This window comes from Enoplosus armatus, chromosome 1 (assembly GCF_043641665.1).
Source record: "Enoplosus armatus isolate fEnoArm2 chromosome 1, fEnoArm2.hap1, whole genome shotgun sequence".
Lineage (NCBI taxonomy): Eukaryota > Metazoa > Chordata > Actinopteri > Centrarchiformes > Enoplosidae > Enoplosus > Enoplosus armatus.
In genome coordinates, this window is record NC_092180.1 from 17193786 (window position 1) to 17209688 (window position 15903).

The 15903-nt window shown below is 41.3% G+C and overlaps 1 protein-coding gene across 1 annotated transcript in view; it reads right to left on the reverse strand.

The window, feature by feature from the left end:
* Positions 1-1341: 1341 nt before the first annotated feature.
* The window catches only part of kiaa1549lb (KIAA1549-like b), a 52872-nt gene continuing 38310 nt past the window's right edge, over positions 1342-15903 (reverse strand). Inside the window, exons 11-22 of the mRNA XM_070907929.1 lie at positions 15294-15457; positions 14744-14779; positions 12916-13106; positions 9991-10121; positions 8943-9067; positions 7576-7805; positions 6401-6533; positions 4012-4386; positions 3832-3926; positions 3333-3481; positions 3029-3180; positions 1342-1605 (exon numbers count right to left, since the gene is read on the reverse strand). Coding sequence (XP_070764030.1) covers positions 1342-1605; positions 3029-3180; positions 3333-3481; positions 3832-3926; positions 4012-4386; positions 6401-6533; positions 7576-7805; positions 8943-9067; positions 9991-10121; positions 12916-13106; positions 14744-14779; positions 15294-15457 — 2045 coding nt within the window. The remainder of the gene's footprint in view (positions 1606-3028; positions 3181-3332; positions 3482-3831; positions 3927-4011; positions 4387-6400; positions 6534-7575; positions 7806-8942; positions 9068-9990; positions 10122-12915; positions 13107-14743; positions 14780-15293; positions 15458-15903) is intronic.

Here is a 15903-nt window from a genome sequence, read left to right on the forward strand (position 1 = left end):
ATGTTACATAGACATCAGGGTTTGTGTACTTAAAACTTCTTAGAACAGGAGTACTGATGTAGAACCTCTCATTAGGTCAAAAGTTTACATGAATTTCATATTTTATTCATGAAATGCACCCTTTGAGACCGTTAAGATGTCTTAAGGCCGGTAAACAAACAACAGACTCACCTTCTTGATAGTTTAACTTTACGAAGAAACCGTGGCACTACACTACCACCAGCAGCAAAGAGAATTGTTGTGACAAAAGCTTTGGGGTTGTATGGGCATTGAACCATGTGTGCATCTTATGACTGGGCTCGGTATAAAACCACATGTCCATCCAGCTGTAAATATGAATTGACTTATAGGTTTTTCCATTTGGCTTTTTGAAAGTGTTCTTGTCTTTTTCTTCGAGAGGAGAAACATATAGCTAAGTCAAAGTTCATGTTTTTTGAGTATTTAACAACAGTAATATACTATAACCACCCATTACTGTTTAAAAATAAAAAAAATGTCTATTAATGTCAACCTAGTCAATGTATCTTGTGTTCACCCAAACAAATATTACAAGGATACATAGGGCAAACATTTCCATCTATATGTTACATCATCATAGAGGGCGCTTATTTCATGTTCAATTGGGTTCAAATAAAGAGGCAGATACATAAAAACTGTATTTAGTCTATTTCTTAATTACCGGGAACTACAACTTATATCTCTAAAAAATATTAGACCACAAAGGACAGTCAGTGTTTGCTGTTATTGTAATTGTGTTGATATGTGAAAATAAACTGAAGCATTTTTGAAAAGTGATGTGGTACTTTGATATGGTACGGATTCTTGAATGAACTGATTTTGATGTAGCCCGCTGAAGCTAATGGTCTATAAAAGGAGATAAGATACATGATGTCCTAATACTGTACATGCTCATATACACTGTGGTTTATACTTAACCATCTGACAGGAAGTATTTGGTCCTCTCAGTTCAGACAATAATGCTACTTTTTCTCTCTTCTCAATTGATGCTGATACACAAAAAAGTGTAATCCTGGAAAAAAATTATATTTTCCATATCTAGCATATCTTATCGACATATCTACAAAGAAGAGATGCATGTAGTTACTTGGGACATCGTCATTTTTTTCTTCTAAAAAACAAAAAGGTAATTTTTTCTGTTCCTTTAAGTCAGGAGCTGCAAAACACCAATGGCATGTGAAAAGAAATCAATCGGTGGTTAAAGAAGATCAGTCCATTTTACAGTACAAACATCAAAAATCAGTCTGAAGGAGTACCACCTTTGTGTGCCTCTGCTGGAGACCAATGCACAGTTAACCACCTCCTGCACACAAGGGGGCAGAATTAAAACTCAAACACGTCGTTCTGCTTCTTTGCCAGCTTGGCCACCTCCTGCCGGATAGCCTGCACAAGTGCAGAGGTGGAGAGGCTGCTCAGGGGCATGCTGTCCATGTCCTTCACCACCTGGGGCAGGCTTTGCTGGGACGCTGTGCTCGGGGCAGAGGGCGGCGGCTCCAGTGCCTGGTTATACTGCAGGGGCAGCCTGGTGGGGCTCCCCTGTGGGTAGCGAGGATGAGGAAAAGCCTCTACATACCCAGGCAAGGGCAACTGGAAAACAGGGAAGACATGAAATCAGTAACACAGTAACTTCATTTTATCACTACCCACGAAAATAATGGCTGCCAATTAGATAACTTTTATTTTTTGCTGAGTGAACATTTTCTCTTGCACCACTAGTTTAGAAAGAATGAAATGGGTGATAAGGGAAACTATAGACAAAAATCATTAAAAATGAACCAAAATAACAGGGAAAGTAATGAGTGTGGAGATCTAGGGTACGAGTACATGATGCTGAAATGGATTTTGGTTCAAACAGTGTTTGAACTACGAAATGGACTACTGTTGAATGTTGATACAAAATTTGTAAGATAAAGTGTCAGATTTAAACCACAAGAAATGAAAAAAGAAGTAAAAAGTAAAAAAAGGTGTTCATTTAGGAAATGTGCTCAACTACCCCGGTATTTTGTTGTGTCCACTCAACGGCAGCCATAAATTCAGATCAGCAAATGGTTTCTAAATGACACTGGTTCTGCAAAAAGACACTGCGTGAGGGCATCTGGTTGAAACAGGCAAACAGACAGGGAAAAAAACAGAGGCACAGTCCATACATACAAGGAGAGTCCTGTGCAGGGGAGGGGAGGGAGGGTCACATGGGTTATAACAGATCTGACAAGACGAATGGAACCCATCTTATTTTAATGAAAAACAGAGGAGAGGGCAGGAGGATGCTTAAAGAGTATTGCTTAATGTCAGTGCCATAGTGAGATGGTCTGCAAAAGACAATGTATTTACACAGAGAGGTGATCTCACCTACACATTACACATATACTTCACTACTAATCATCCCATGTTGTATGTCTGAGTGTTTGTTACTTTTTAGGCCTAGCTGTTGCAGTGCTGTAGCTCACTTTCTGGCACCGTGGGGTGACCAGAAGTTATGTTAAAAACATCCCAACGACCAGGAGGGGAGGGTGGGATATTTCAATTACCCTCTATAACAATTTACAACTTTTTTTTTCTTTTTTACAGTTCTGCTAGTCTGTATTCAATTATCCAGTTAAATATAGTATAGAATTCAATAGTCTGGGGCTTCTTGTCTATACTCTATAACGTCAAGAACACCTTTTGTAGCCTCTGCAAGAGTCTTACACTTAGTTTTACACGTATCGACTTATTACAACTACCACATAAACGAGAGACAAAGAGCTTCTTGTCTGTTTAGCACTTTTCTAACCTGTTATGGTCTGGATATAGCCACTAAGAATAGTTTATCTTCTGAAAATTGAATTATTAGGACAAAGAGCTGTTGGGGCACTGGGTCAAATGCTTGAAAACTTGGAGTGTCCTAGTGTAATCAAGACATCTGGACACGTTATTCTACCATTATGAATTGCTCATCTTTCAGTTATTTATTTATTAATTGTTTAGTAGGATTGGGTGCTTCGTAAGCACGCAGAATGTGCTTCCTTACAGAGTCTGCCCACTGCGGCGGCACATCCTCAGGTTCAGGTGGATAGGACATCCAGGAGGGACTGTGGTAGGAGGTGGGTGGTGTGGAGACGAAGTATTCTGAGTAGCCGGGCCTGGTGGCTGGGATCGCGTAGACGGCTGTTATTGGGTTTCCTACAGAGAAGAGAGAGGGGGGGGGGGGGTGATTCAATTTAAGGTTTTAATTCCAAGAGTATGACTATTCTTGCTAAATGTTTGTTGGCATGGAAGCAAAGCACATTACGGGTTACCTTTTAAAATGCAAAGTCATCTCCTCATATGCTTACCTGAGTAGTTGGACACAGGCTGCTCTGCAGTGATAGATGGAAGTGCTGCTCTAGTAGTTGGCCCATATGGGTTGTTGTCATGTTGACTCTGCATTTCAGTGACAGATGTCTCTGAGCTCCTTCCCTTAGGTCCCAAGTCAGAGGTGGAACTAAGTTGGACGGAGACAGCAGAGGAATAAACGCTGAGTTACTGAAATACTTGGTCAGTACCACTAGATGGCAGACACACTCCACGCGGAAAAGTGAGTACCTTATTAACATTCTTTCCATCTCTCAATGCACTAGTTCAATATTCAAATTTATACAAGGCCTAAAATCACCCTGGCCACAGCACATTGCCTTGTGAATATCTGGTCCCTGAATATAAATTTGAATGTGAATAAATGTGGAATATCAGATGGACTTTGGGATGCTTCGGGACAGTTTGTGTATGTCTGTGTCAGCCTGCATGTGTGTGTGTGTGTGTGTGCGCGTGCGTGTGAGACCTACTCAGCCTTACCGTCTTAAGGAGGTCCCAGGAGGAGGTCCAGTGCGAGGTGGTAAAGGGGGAGGGGAACCCATGGCCATCTCAGGGAGCTGGGTGAAGTGAAAGGCCTTAAACAGATAGTGAAAGGCATTTAAGGTTACATAAACTCCAACACAGTTCTTAAGAGAGGGCAGATAATCTCATCCCACTTACCGGTTTGGGCAGGCTGCACTGATACACGTCTGCACCATAAGATGGTACCCACTGCAGGCCTCCCCGTCCACAGCTCATTGTACCCGGGGCGCTGGTCACCATGTCTGCATAGGGGAGGGGAGGCGGTGCAGGGCTGTAATGGTCAGGAGGTGGGTGGTGGTGATGGGAGTGTCTTCCGGATGTGGACTGGCCCCCTGAAGCCAGGCTGAATGCCTCCTCCAGCAGCAGGTGCATCTGCTGTCGCACTTCATCAATGGATGGCTGTGAACTCAGAGTGGATGTCTCTGAGTGGCCTTTCAAGCCCCGGCCGTACATGTATCCCCGCGGCCCCATTAGACGGTCAACATTCGTCTCCTCGATCAACTCAGGCTCAGTCTAAAACATACACAAACACATTCTCAAGAGGGAGACTCAACACACATTTTCAAACTTTTACTTGCTAATACATAGAAACAGTGTACGCTATCATATATGAACAGATCTGATTGATGAGCAAACACAGTTACAAAAAATATGGAATCTGTCATACAAGAATAAAAGGATGTGAAAGTTGGGCACAATTTTAAATCGCATCGCAATTGTAGTTTTATGGTGATCGCTTGTGTGGGTGAATTTGTGGCAGCGGCCACCTGTAGTCACGTGATCTCTGATTTACACCTGGATTGAATATTAGAAAATGAAACCTCTTCACAATTAATTAGTGGGATATTAACAGGTAAATTACAAGTTCTATAATGTCTCCTGTAATCCCCTCAGTGGGTTGTTGACAAGGTGCTGACTGAGCTAGAAGAGGCTGTTTCATGTTACTGAGATAAGTCAGCTGGAGTTTGATCCAGCAGTGTAACTGCTTGGTCACAGTAGGTGCAGCAGCAGCACCAGGCGGTTTGTTTCAGTGAGTGCTAACCTGCACTTTTCTGTACTCTATTTTGTATCTTCCCTCTCAGTTTCTCTTTTCTTATCTACACTTTATACAGTATAACCATCATCCTGTCTCACTCTCCATTGCCTCTCCATCTTCTTTAATTACCTGCTACCTCACTTCATCTTTTCCATCCTCTTTCTCACATTTTTTGAAAATCCCTCCACCTTTTCATACCCTCTGCTCCCTCTTTCTCCCTTTCCCAGCCTCTGTTTCCATCCCTCCAGTCCTCATATTCAGTGATAAATGAATACGAGTTGAGGCTGCCCTACTTCCTGTGCGAATAGAGGATAGCCACAGGAGACCTAGCGTAGTGCACCTCATAAATCAGCCCCCCCTGCAACACGGAACGGCAGAAACTTGCATCTGCAGTTCTGGGGCCTGCAGCTACACTAGTCCCATTGTAATCAACAGGGCCAGAGGTTCTGAAAAAGGGCTGTGTAGCTTGTACTGGCTATTGTGTGCCACATTTCTATCTGAGAAAAACAGCTGGCTACACAGAGTTTATCCACAGCAAGTAAAAACCAACCAAGAGTCATGACAATGGGAGATAAGAATCAGGGAACTGCTATTTGTCTGGAAAATCTAAATTTGTAGAGCTTGTCAAGAGTCTTCTATAATATAATTCTGAAGTTTGTCAAGTTAAGACCTGTGGCATTTTGTTTATGGCCCGATATATCTAAATCAAATGCACAAGAGGCTATTTTCACAGCAGACATTTGACTTGCAATAGTAGGAAACGCACAGGTTTATATAATAACATTTGTTTTTCATCTAAATGCCAGTGAGTCAGCACAACAATACCGCAGCCAGTTACACCTGCGTCTTTCCTGCTGGGACTGGTCAGAAACGGCTGGCAGGTCAAAGGAAGTTCAGTGAAATATTTCTATCACTTTCCATATTTTTTACATAAGGACAGCTCTGAAGGAAAACACTTTTTAGGAATGGTCCGGTCGATTACTCTTGGGAGGTCACATGCTGGTATTCATGGCAGTAAGAGCCATGCACGGAGCCATAATGGAACAATAAAAGAGTGGAGGCACAAACCAGCCATCCTGAGACGCATTACATATCAAAACGACAGGACCTTATAAATCTTTGATCTTAATTATGAATGAGCCACTTCTCTTCTTTCAGCTCACTGTGGCACACTTGAAACCACACCTGAGTAGAATATGTCTGATTTCTAGCTCAGTGGCTGTGTCTTAAATAGGGCAATAAGGCACAGATTTAGCACTGACAAGCTCTGATTAATGATGATCTTTTCTATTCTGTCTGACTAGATTGAAAACAGTGGTATTAGGTTGTTTTACATGCAAAGTACCTAATATTATTTTAAAAAAATACCAACACAGTGTCTCTCTGTCAATCACACAGTAGGTACTACCTTTTTAAAACATTAAATGTTTTGGCAAGTTTAACTGCGTCTTGTTGGGAGACAGGGTGATTAGGTGATGACATGTGACTCACATCATAGCCACTGTTGCGAATGCCTCTCCTGGGTCTCTCCCTCATAACAAGCAGGTCCATCTCTGTTCCTCCAGGACTGGGGCTGCTCAGACTCTGTCTGCTGCGATAGGCCGTCTGCCCTACCTGGGAGTGCCTGCCAATTAGAGTAAAGAGTGGATTAAGTGTAAATCAGACCTGGGATTGATATAGAATTGATATCCTTTCTCAGTTTCAGCCATGGTTTCAGAGTGCCTGCAGTGAAAGGTGGATAGGAAGTGGAGGTGGTGGAGAACACAGTGGGGGAATGTGTTTTATTCCCTTTCAAAAACGGTACATAAAGTTGCGATACAGACTAAATAAATACAGTATGTTGGGATATCTCATAAGGACATCAAGTATAAGAGTTTAATCAACATTTTAAATGATAATGTCATGCCATCTGCCAGGTATGAGGATATCCTTGAGGTGTAGCACAGAAAATGCAATACTGATAAAGCATCTAGTAAAAACAAAACAACAATGCACAATCGATGACAAAGGACATGATGCATATTAGTGTGTTGCTGCAACTGTTCAGCCACATGCTCATTTCGACAGTGAATAGCTCCTAAAATCCTCATCTCGCTCACCATGGTGGGATATAAAAATAGCAAGTCCATTCAGCCCTTCGCTAAGTCAACGCACAAGCCAAAATTCAAATGTTGCTTTCCGCTCTGAAGGCAGCAAGTGTGATGTAATGTTAATCTCATGTGGAGACGGCTGTCCCCCCCCTTTGCCCTGAGTCTGTTATAACCAAAGACTCTGTCCATCTTTATGTGCATTTGTAAAGCAGAAGCAGGACAGAACCAGCATAGTCCGACACCCTGACAACCCTCTTATCTCCATTATGGAAGCTCAGGACTTGGATCAAACTAATCAGACAGGCCTGATGGGTCTCTCACTGCATACTAAGGGAGAATGACAACATTAGAGGACACAGTTTTACTTATCTATAAACTGACTAGGCAAGGCAGAGGTCAGCAGAGATGGATAACTGGCCGTGGTTATAAGCCAGATCAAAGAATATGAAATGCCACGTCACCTGCAGCATTTTGTGACCGTTCGGATTGTATCCTCACACCCTTATGTAAGCATTTTCTTTTCTGTTTACACTCAGCCAAACCCAGGTTCCACTTGCTTTTCCACTCTCCCCTCACCTCCTGTGAGACTTGACATAAGTGGAACCTCGCTCATCATCAGGCTCCAGTGGTCTGCCATGCTCACCGGCTGCCCTCTCATGGCCGTGCCGCTGTCTCTGCGGCAGAGCTCGACCGCTGCTGCTGCCGTCGGTGGAGGGGAAGTCATAATAGCCCTTCCTCTTAGCCTTCAGCCTCAGCTTGTTCCTGTAGTGCTCAATGTCTGACTTCTGTTTCAGAGCCAAGTTCACCTGCAGAGAGGAAAGAGCGCATGATGCAAACAAGAAACACGGGAGATGACAACGAAATCAGGCACAAGGTTCTTCTTGCTGTATGTGGTAAGATTCTGCTTTATCTTAAAAGGCATGTGTGGATTAAAATAAGTAGCTCTGAAAATGAAACTGTTATGCAATCATCACAGTCTGGGAGATTCTGAACATATCCATTATTTTTTATGTTTATTATATTGCTTCAAAATCACAGAAAGAAATTACAAAAAAAAAAGAACAAAATAATTCAAAAGTATGTTAACCCCATGCTATTGAACCAATCAGTTTATTGTAAAGGTTGTATTATATAATTTCTAACACTTGGATGAGCTTACAATATCTCCAAAAATCCTATTTTAAAATAGAGAAATGGCAGGAATATGTTTGTGATTCCAGTACCGTAAGAAAACGCCCCATGCTTTAACCACTGTACATTATTCTACTGTGGTCATCTGAGGTCAGAGCTTCATCAGATGAAATCATACAATGCCACAAATCACGTAACTCATTTAAACGGACTCTCCATGAAAAAATTGTTCTATTTTATTTCAGAAAATTAATGCCGGAGTGGAGCATCTTTTAAAGCCCCAGAAAACTTGGTTTCAAATTGAAGTATTTCTCTGTGACATTAAATATTCAAGTTCAGATAAGTAGTGGGAAAAAAACCTCTTTAGTTATTATTTATTAAGAGTTTATCACTCAAAATGTCAGCTCATCTGCTTCCCCAGGACTGTGTCGTTCTGGTTTAATCAGATTTGATTGACAGTTCTGGCAACATAAGAAAACACCTCCACACCTGTCATTAACATTTTGATTCAAATGTTGCTTAACTGCAACAGGTGCACTTTTTTTTCAGCTGAGCACTGTCCACTTTATGAGAAACGCAAAAAACAACAACAAATGAATCCATTTCTCATGTGAAATAATGAAAACTGTTCTAAATCTGGCAGAAAATAGAATAGTGACCTCTTCTTTGTCGCTCACAGTAAGAAGCTGATAAGTCTTATGGGCCTTTAATACATTTCATGTATTTCATGTTCATTTGCTCATGTCTGCGTTTGTGTATATGTACATGTAAGTCTGTGTATCGCTCTAAAAGGATGTGTGCACGGGCATCACCTCTCCGTTGACGACAGCTGAGTCCTGGCTGCGGTCAGAGGAAGCAGGGTGTGAGTAGTTGGGCTGAGCCGCCATGGGCTTTATGGAAATGAGCTGCAGGGAGCCAGAGGAGGTGTCATATGGATCTGAAGAACAGAGAGGGAGTTCAATCACAAAGAGACTACAAATACCTCTAATCATCACATTGTCAGTCAAAGGGGAGCAAGCTGTCACACTCCCTCTTTGTCTCTCTGTCTCTCTCTCTGTCTCGCTCTCTGTCTCGCTCTCATCACTTTGTCTCTCTGTGGCTGACACTGTGGGATTATGTCAAACATCAGTCGTCCATGTCAGCAAATGAAGTGGTGGACGGAGACAATAGATCACAAAGATAGCGTTGGCTTCAAAAGGTTGTGCCAATGCATCTCTGTGATAGATGAAAGAAACTGACTTTGCACTTTCATTCCTTATCTGACATCAGACAAACTGGATTCAATTCTAGTTTCATTTAACTCAGCTGATGAATTATTCAAATCCACCCATTAAGAAAATCATAATCTAGCGAGCACCATCCAATTTACAAGCAAGAGTTTTGGAATTTGATTAATTTAACTCACACCCACCACAAATGGAACATTTAGCTTCATTGGACGAGAATAGAACAGCACATAGTTCAACGTCTGATCGGCTTTTACTTTCACACAAGATGTGTGACTTCATATGGTCTTTCTGCATTTTTTGCATTAGTGAACGTGTGCGTGTATGTGTTTCTGCCACTGTGTCACAGCATCCACTAGTCTGACATACTGTATCATGTCAGCAGAGTGTCTGTCTCATGCATATTCATCGGGTCCATCTCTGCGTACTGCTGAGTGGCTACCTTTCTGGCTGTAAAAAAAAAAGCTGCAGTGGCAGTGCATTTCTCTTAGGGTACCTGTGTGCATGAGAAACAGAGACTGGAAAACTGTTTCACATGGGAGAGAATGGGAGGAAATGTTTGGCATGTGTGACACACCTGACCTTGGAGCTGTAGAATAAATAACTTGTGTTTGCATCAAATTGTGACTCTCACCGTCCCTCTTGCGCGTCTCCTCCTTTGTCAGTTTCTGCTGCGCTGTGACTTTCAGCACTGTCAAGCCCCTGCCGGAATTCAGCTTCTCTGATTCGTTGCTGATGACGGAACCGTCCTCGCTCGGCAACTTGCTGCAAGTAACCATAGCAACAGGAAAGGCGGTGAGCTCTCCGGAAGCTGGGCTCACAGCCAGGTTATGTCATCCCTCCCTTTTACAACATCACCTTCCTCTCCGCATCTCTCAAGTCCGGCAAACATAATGTATTATTATTGTGTTTTTTTGTACAATGAAAAAATGTGTGTTCGTTATCAAAACCATCACTACACACTGCCTGGTTCTGAAGAACGGTCGCTTCAGTCCTTTGGGTCAGTGAAATGATAGCAAATGCCAGAAAAATCAGCTGATTGTCCTAAAACCACAACAACACCAAAAAGGACCACAAACTAAACTAAAAGTCATCAGCTTGTCAAGTTTCAAACTTTATGATATTAATGCTGAAATCTTGCCATTGTTTTGCCAAGTGGTGTTTTTATGTGTGTGTGTGTGTGTGTGTGTGTGTGTTTTGTACATGTATCTACAGCATTTTCATGAATAAACTTGTGTATTTTTATGCTCATATACATTACATATGCATTGTGGACGTATTCTTTAGTATGTGTCATGTATGTTTCAAAACCAGTGTGCGTTCATGTCCGGCGTGAAGAAAGGTTCTTCCGTTAATTGGACAAACAATTGCTTTATCCAATTCTTGTTTCACTGGCTTCAAACGCTGTACTGTAGTTGGAATTAGAGCTGATCAAGCGGCGGCTCAGAGGACCACGAGGCTGACAGTGACATCAAAGCGCCGTGGTCTATCCCCTAATTGTCTGGTAAAAATGATAACAGCAAAGAGAGACGGAGGAACAGCGGCTGCCCTCCCTGCTCTCGCTGAGGCAGTGCTGCAGAGAGACGGCTCCATGCAACAGTCACAGGCTCAACAAAGACGTGCAATGTGTGATGATTAATTGAGGTGTGCAGAAATACGTTTGCATTGGCTATTCTGAGGGGGTTGTATGTTTGATCCTGTGTTGATGTTTAGAGGCTAACAGTTGTGTGACCTTGGTACACATGAAGGGATGACTTTAGAGAGGAAGAAGCAAATTAGAGGTGATTGTGCCTGCATGTTTTTAGATTTATTTGTATCCAACCAGCATCCTAGCCCTGATTTCATAAGTTATGCTATCTAAATTAAACAACAGCATCCTCCCTCGCGTTTCTCTTTGTCTGGCAGGGCTCAACAGGCATTTGGGGACAGATGTTATATCAAACAGGCAGCACAACAGGTAAATGTTTCACCTTCACTCAGAAGTCAACAAGAACTGCAAACCTACACCTGATTAAATGAGCACAGCGTTCGCTCCTCTGTCATTGGTCTCAGCAAAATCATGTTGCACTTGCAGGACAGCTTCTTTTCCACCAGCTATACCTTATGTTGCATAGTAGCAAATAGCTGAAATGCAACACTGTGGTGTTTTCTCCATATTCTAAACTAAATGTATATCTACTACTGTACTCTGTTATTAAACTGGAAAAACATGGTGACCTGCTCCATTCTACTAAAACTGAACTAAAAATGCACATAGTTCACATAACTGCGACTGGGATTGAAAACCGGATAAATACTAGTGAATGATGACATTTTAAGATGTGATCTCATAAAAAAGATAGGAACCTTTAAGACCAATAGTTTCATAAATAACAAATGAAAAACTTTTGCTGCCTCATGAGTCTCCAAAATCATTAGTGCAGGACCTGCAGTCTATAGATCCTGTTCTGTCACATACATTTCATCTGATCTCATTACCCTGCATGGCTTTGAAAGATTACGCCCTTTTGCGTTCCTCGATTAAATAATTTAGCATGATTTAACATGGCAATTAATTTCCGAAACAGCACTACTGACTGTCAGATGAGGAAAAAGGTCAATTTCACCTGCCCATACAGAGAACTCTGTTAATGAGTGCCTATCATTCAGCATCGAGGTAGAATGAGGACACACAATAGGGCTGGAGGGATCTTTGTGTTTTATAGTCCTGTCTCTCTCTATGCGGCCCAGGAGCTTTCTGACAGAGCAGTGGTGCAATTCTTGAGATAACACACACACATACTGTAAGCAAATGTACTACACTTTGTGAGGATGATTGCTTTCATTCTCAGTTGAAGGAGAAATTTTAAAATATTTCTGAATAAATTGAGATGATTCAGCTGATTATCATCTGGTTGAGGAAGCAACATGTTTCCTTCTTGTTAACTGAGACAAATACAGTGCAGACTGATGAAGGTTGAGCCTGAAAACCTGTAGCTTAGCTGTTTGCAATGGAGCTGTCCCAGGCTATTTCATATCCATCACTATGCCCATTTGCACACATACAAACACACACACACACACACACACACACACAAATCTGTAGACAAACACACATCTATCTAAACTGACTGTCTCCTTGTGTTTTAATGGTTTTTGTGTCTTCTTTGTAAAGAACACAGTGATGAATCTGTTTTGTTAATGTTTTTAATCTGCTTACTGCTGTTTTTAATTGAATGTGATATTATAATTAACATAAATAACAATCATGCAGTGTTTAATCCTACCTCCAAAATAAAATATATCACTTCCTCTCTTAAACTGAATATCAATAGGTGTTGCTTCTCCTTCATCCAGTTAATCATAGAAAAGCTTTATAAAACTTTATTTTAAGGCCAACATCATTTTACTATAATAACAGTGTTGTGTTCTTCAATCTCCAGATAAGTCTTTTGTCCCTGAAAATATGAAAAATGTCTAAAAGTTGTTAATAAAGTAGATACAATAAAAAAAAAAATGTTTTCACAATTTCTGGTGATACAGATTACAGCATGAAGAATGTGTGTCGATCTAATGATACCTTTTGTGTTTGTCAGAGGTGAGGCTTTTCTTGTTGGCAGTTCCGTCTTGCTGCAGGGCCTTTTCTAGTGAAAGTGGTGTGTCCCGAATTTGTAGGGACATCACTAAGGTATCCTGACTGGCAGGCAGGGTCTCCTCATCCCCTCCCTGTTGGCCCAGGTGCTGCTTGGCATAGTCAAAACCCTGCACTGGCTGATGGACGGGTTGAGTGAAAACGGAGAAAGACAAAAGAGACATTTTATGTGAGAATGATTTGCTTTCACATACCTGTAGACAAAAAAAAGTGACTGATAGGAGATACAAAGAGACATACATTAGCCAACCAGAAGTGTCACAAAGACAAACATCTCAAAATAGCTCAAAAGTGTATCTTTTTAAGAGATGTCCAGAGGATTTAAGGAGCAGAACTGGGATTACTGCGCTGCTGTGCCTTGAAATAGATAAGCACAGATTTAACCAAGGCCCTTTTTCATTTTCGTCCAAATTCTTGTCAAATAAACGACTCACAGTGGGCGGTGACAAGATGAGATCTGCAGACTTGCACAGAAATAAAGTAGTTAAACGTTGGAACACATTAGAGGATAAGAGGGCGGAGGAAGGAGGATTCATGGTGTTTTACCAAACTCTGGATGTTTATAGAGAAGGTAGGGGCCAAAGGAGTTCAAACACACACACACACACACACACACACACACACACACACTGAAATATTTAAGACTACTCTCATCGCAGTGTCATAAATTGTCAGACACACATCACTTCCTCAATGCAGCCGAGCCATGGTCCAAAATCAATATGTGATAACTCCCCTGACTGAAGAACATGCATCCTCTCTCTTCCTATTGCACACACACACACACACACACACACACACACACACACATATATAGAAAGAGAGTAAAGATTTTCTTTGGATCCAGTTTTCTCACTATCTAAAAGTGCTACTGTAGGAAATTCTAACAAGGGTATGTGATGAAAATGTTTGGCTTACAGAAGAGGTAGTGCAAAAGCCTCATTTAAATTTTTAGGACTCTATCTTTGAACATTTTAAGAAGTTTTCCTTGTTTTTCACATTACTTATTGGAAAGAATCGGCTATAAACTCTGCATAGAATGTGATGGTTTGTCAGAATCAACCAAATAATATTTAATATCCGAAGGAATTAAGCTTTTTTGGTGTTTTTTACATGATGAGACTTTGCGGGACCTTAGGTGTTCTATAATAATAACTGCTCTGAAAGCAGCACTGAATTGACTTTCACAGTTTAATATTGCAGATTTTATTACTTTCTCTCATATGAAATCCCATAAATAAAGCAGTGGGATGTGCTGAGTGTTATACTATGCATTTCCATTTATCTGCACTGACATATAACAGTAAAGAGAACCACTGTGCAGAAAAAACAACCGACATGGAGGAGGAGAGATAACTTTGATTAGGACATTACGACACCCTTAATGCAACAATAATGGGAACAGTTTTCAATCTTCTCTACAAAAAACAAACAAGTGTCAGTACACACACACACTCATTCTGCGTGAAAAACCAATCTCCATAATAACCATTCTCTGTAAAGCTTAGCCATCTGGAGACTGCTATAAGGAGAATAGGCAATACCAGCCCGTCATCTAAGAAAATCTCATTGTAAAAGGTTTGTCACTCCAAAGTGCTGTTGTATCCCTAGTTTTCATCAGCACAGCGGGATTTATTGAAATATATCATAAGTGATGTCTGTGCTGAATCCCATTCAAATCCCACTGTTGGCACAGTTGAGCCCTGAAGATGAAAACACAGATCGGTAATGAGAGGAAATACAGAGAGGCAGATACCTGGTGATAATAGCCCACATCTCTCCGATATGCCATCTGCAAACAAGAGAAACTGTTTTAAACAGTGTGTTTGTTCATGTTTCAAGATTGACTAGCATTCTACCAACACATTAACACAGGTCATACAGATGTGGCATTGTGCAGATAATACAGAATACAACATAAGAGACATACAACAATGACACATACAGCTGTCCACAGTGTGCCAACTGCACCTACTCTAGGGCTGCAACTACTGATTATTTTCATTATCAATTAATCTGCTGATCAGTTTCTCAATTAATCAATTCATACTTTTGTTTATAAAATATCAGAAACTAGCAAAACAATGCCCATTATAATTTCCCAGAGTCCAAAGTGATGTCTTTAAATGTCTTGTTTTGTTCGACCAGAAGTCCAAAACCCAAACACAGTCAGTTTAAAATGATATAAAACTGCAAATGATCACATTTGAGAAGCTTGAAACATGATTGAAACAATGAATCCATTATCAAAATAGCTTCAGTTGTAGCCCGCTTCAACACAGATACATAGAAAGAAAGACAGATACCTTTGCTCTGGGATTGAGGTTGCCAATGGCATCAGCTTTAAAGTCATTTTTATTCTTCCTGCACAGCACGGCTGTGATGATGATGATAATGAGTGTTACTACAGCGATCGGGGCCAACACTGCAGCGATTATCCAAAGGTTATTAGGAGGGTTCTTGACCACAGCTGAAAAAAATCATCACTTCATGAAACAGCACCCAGTAGACACTAAACACTACATAACAGTTAGTCACTTCATTGGAAGTATAATACACAGCATACTTTTCCTGCAACATGCAGAAGCATCCGTCACGCCCACGCTAAGTGACACTGCGCACAGCTCAACCTGATATACAGTGTGCCTGATTCAGCTGTTGTAGGCAACAATCTGTGAGAGAATGCAGCATGCTATCTCTCTCTCTCTTCTGACCAATTCTGTCTCCCCCTCTCCCCCCATCTCCCTTTCCCTTAGCAGTGAGCAGCACTGCAGCCACAAACGAACAATGTCCTGCCGGGAGCATGTCAGAGAGATTAGAGAGCAAAGAGCTTCCTCAACCTTTTCTTCCACTCCACTCACCCCAGCACCAGCTCTTCTTTCTAAACTCAGCATGAGTCATGTGTTTTGGTTTGCA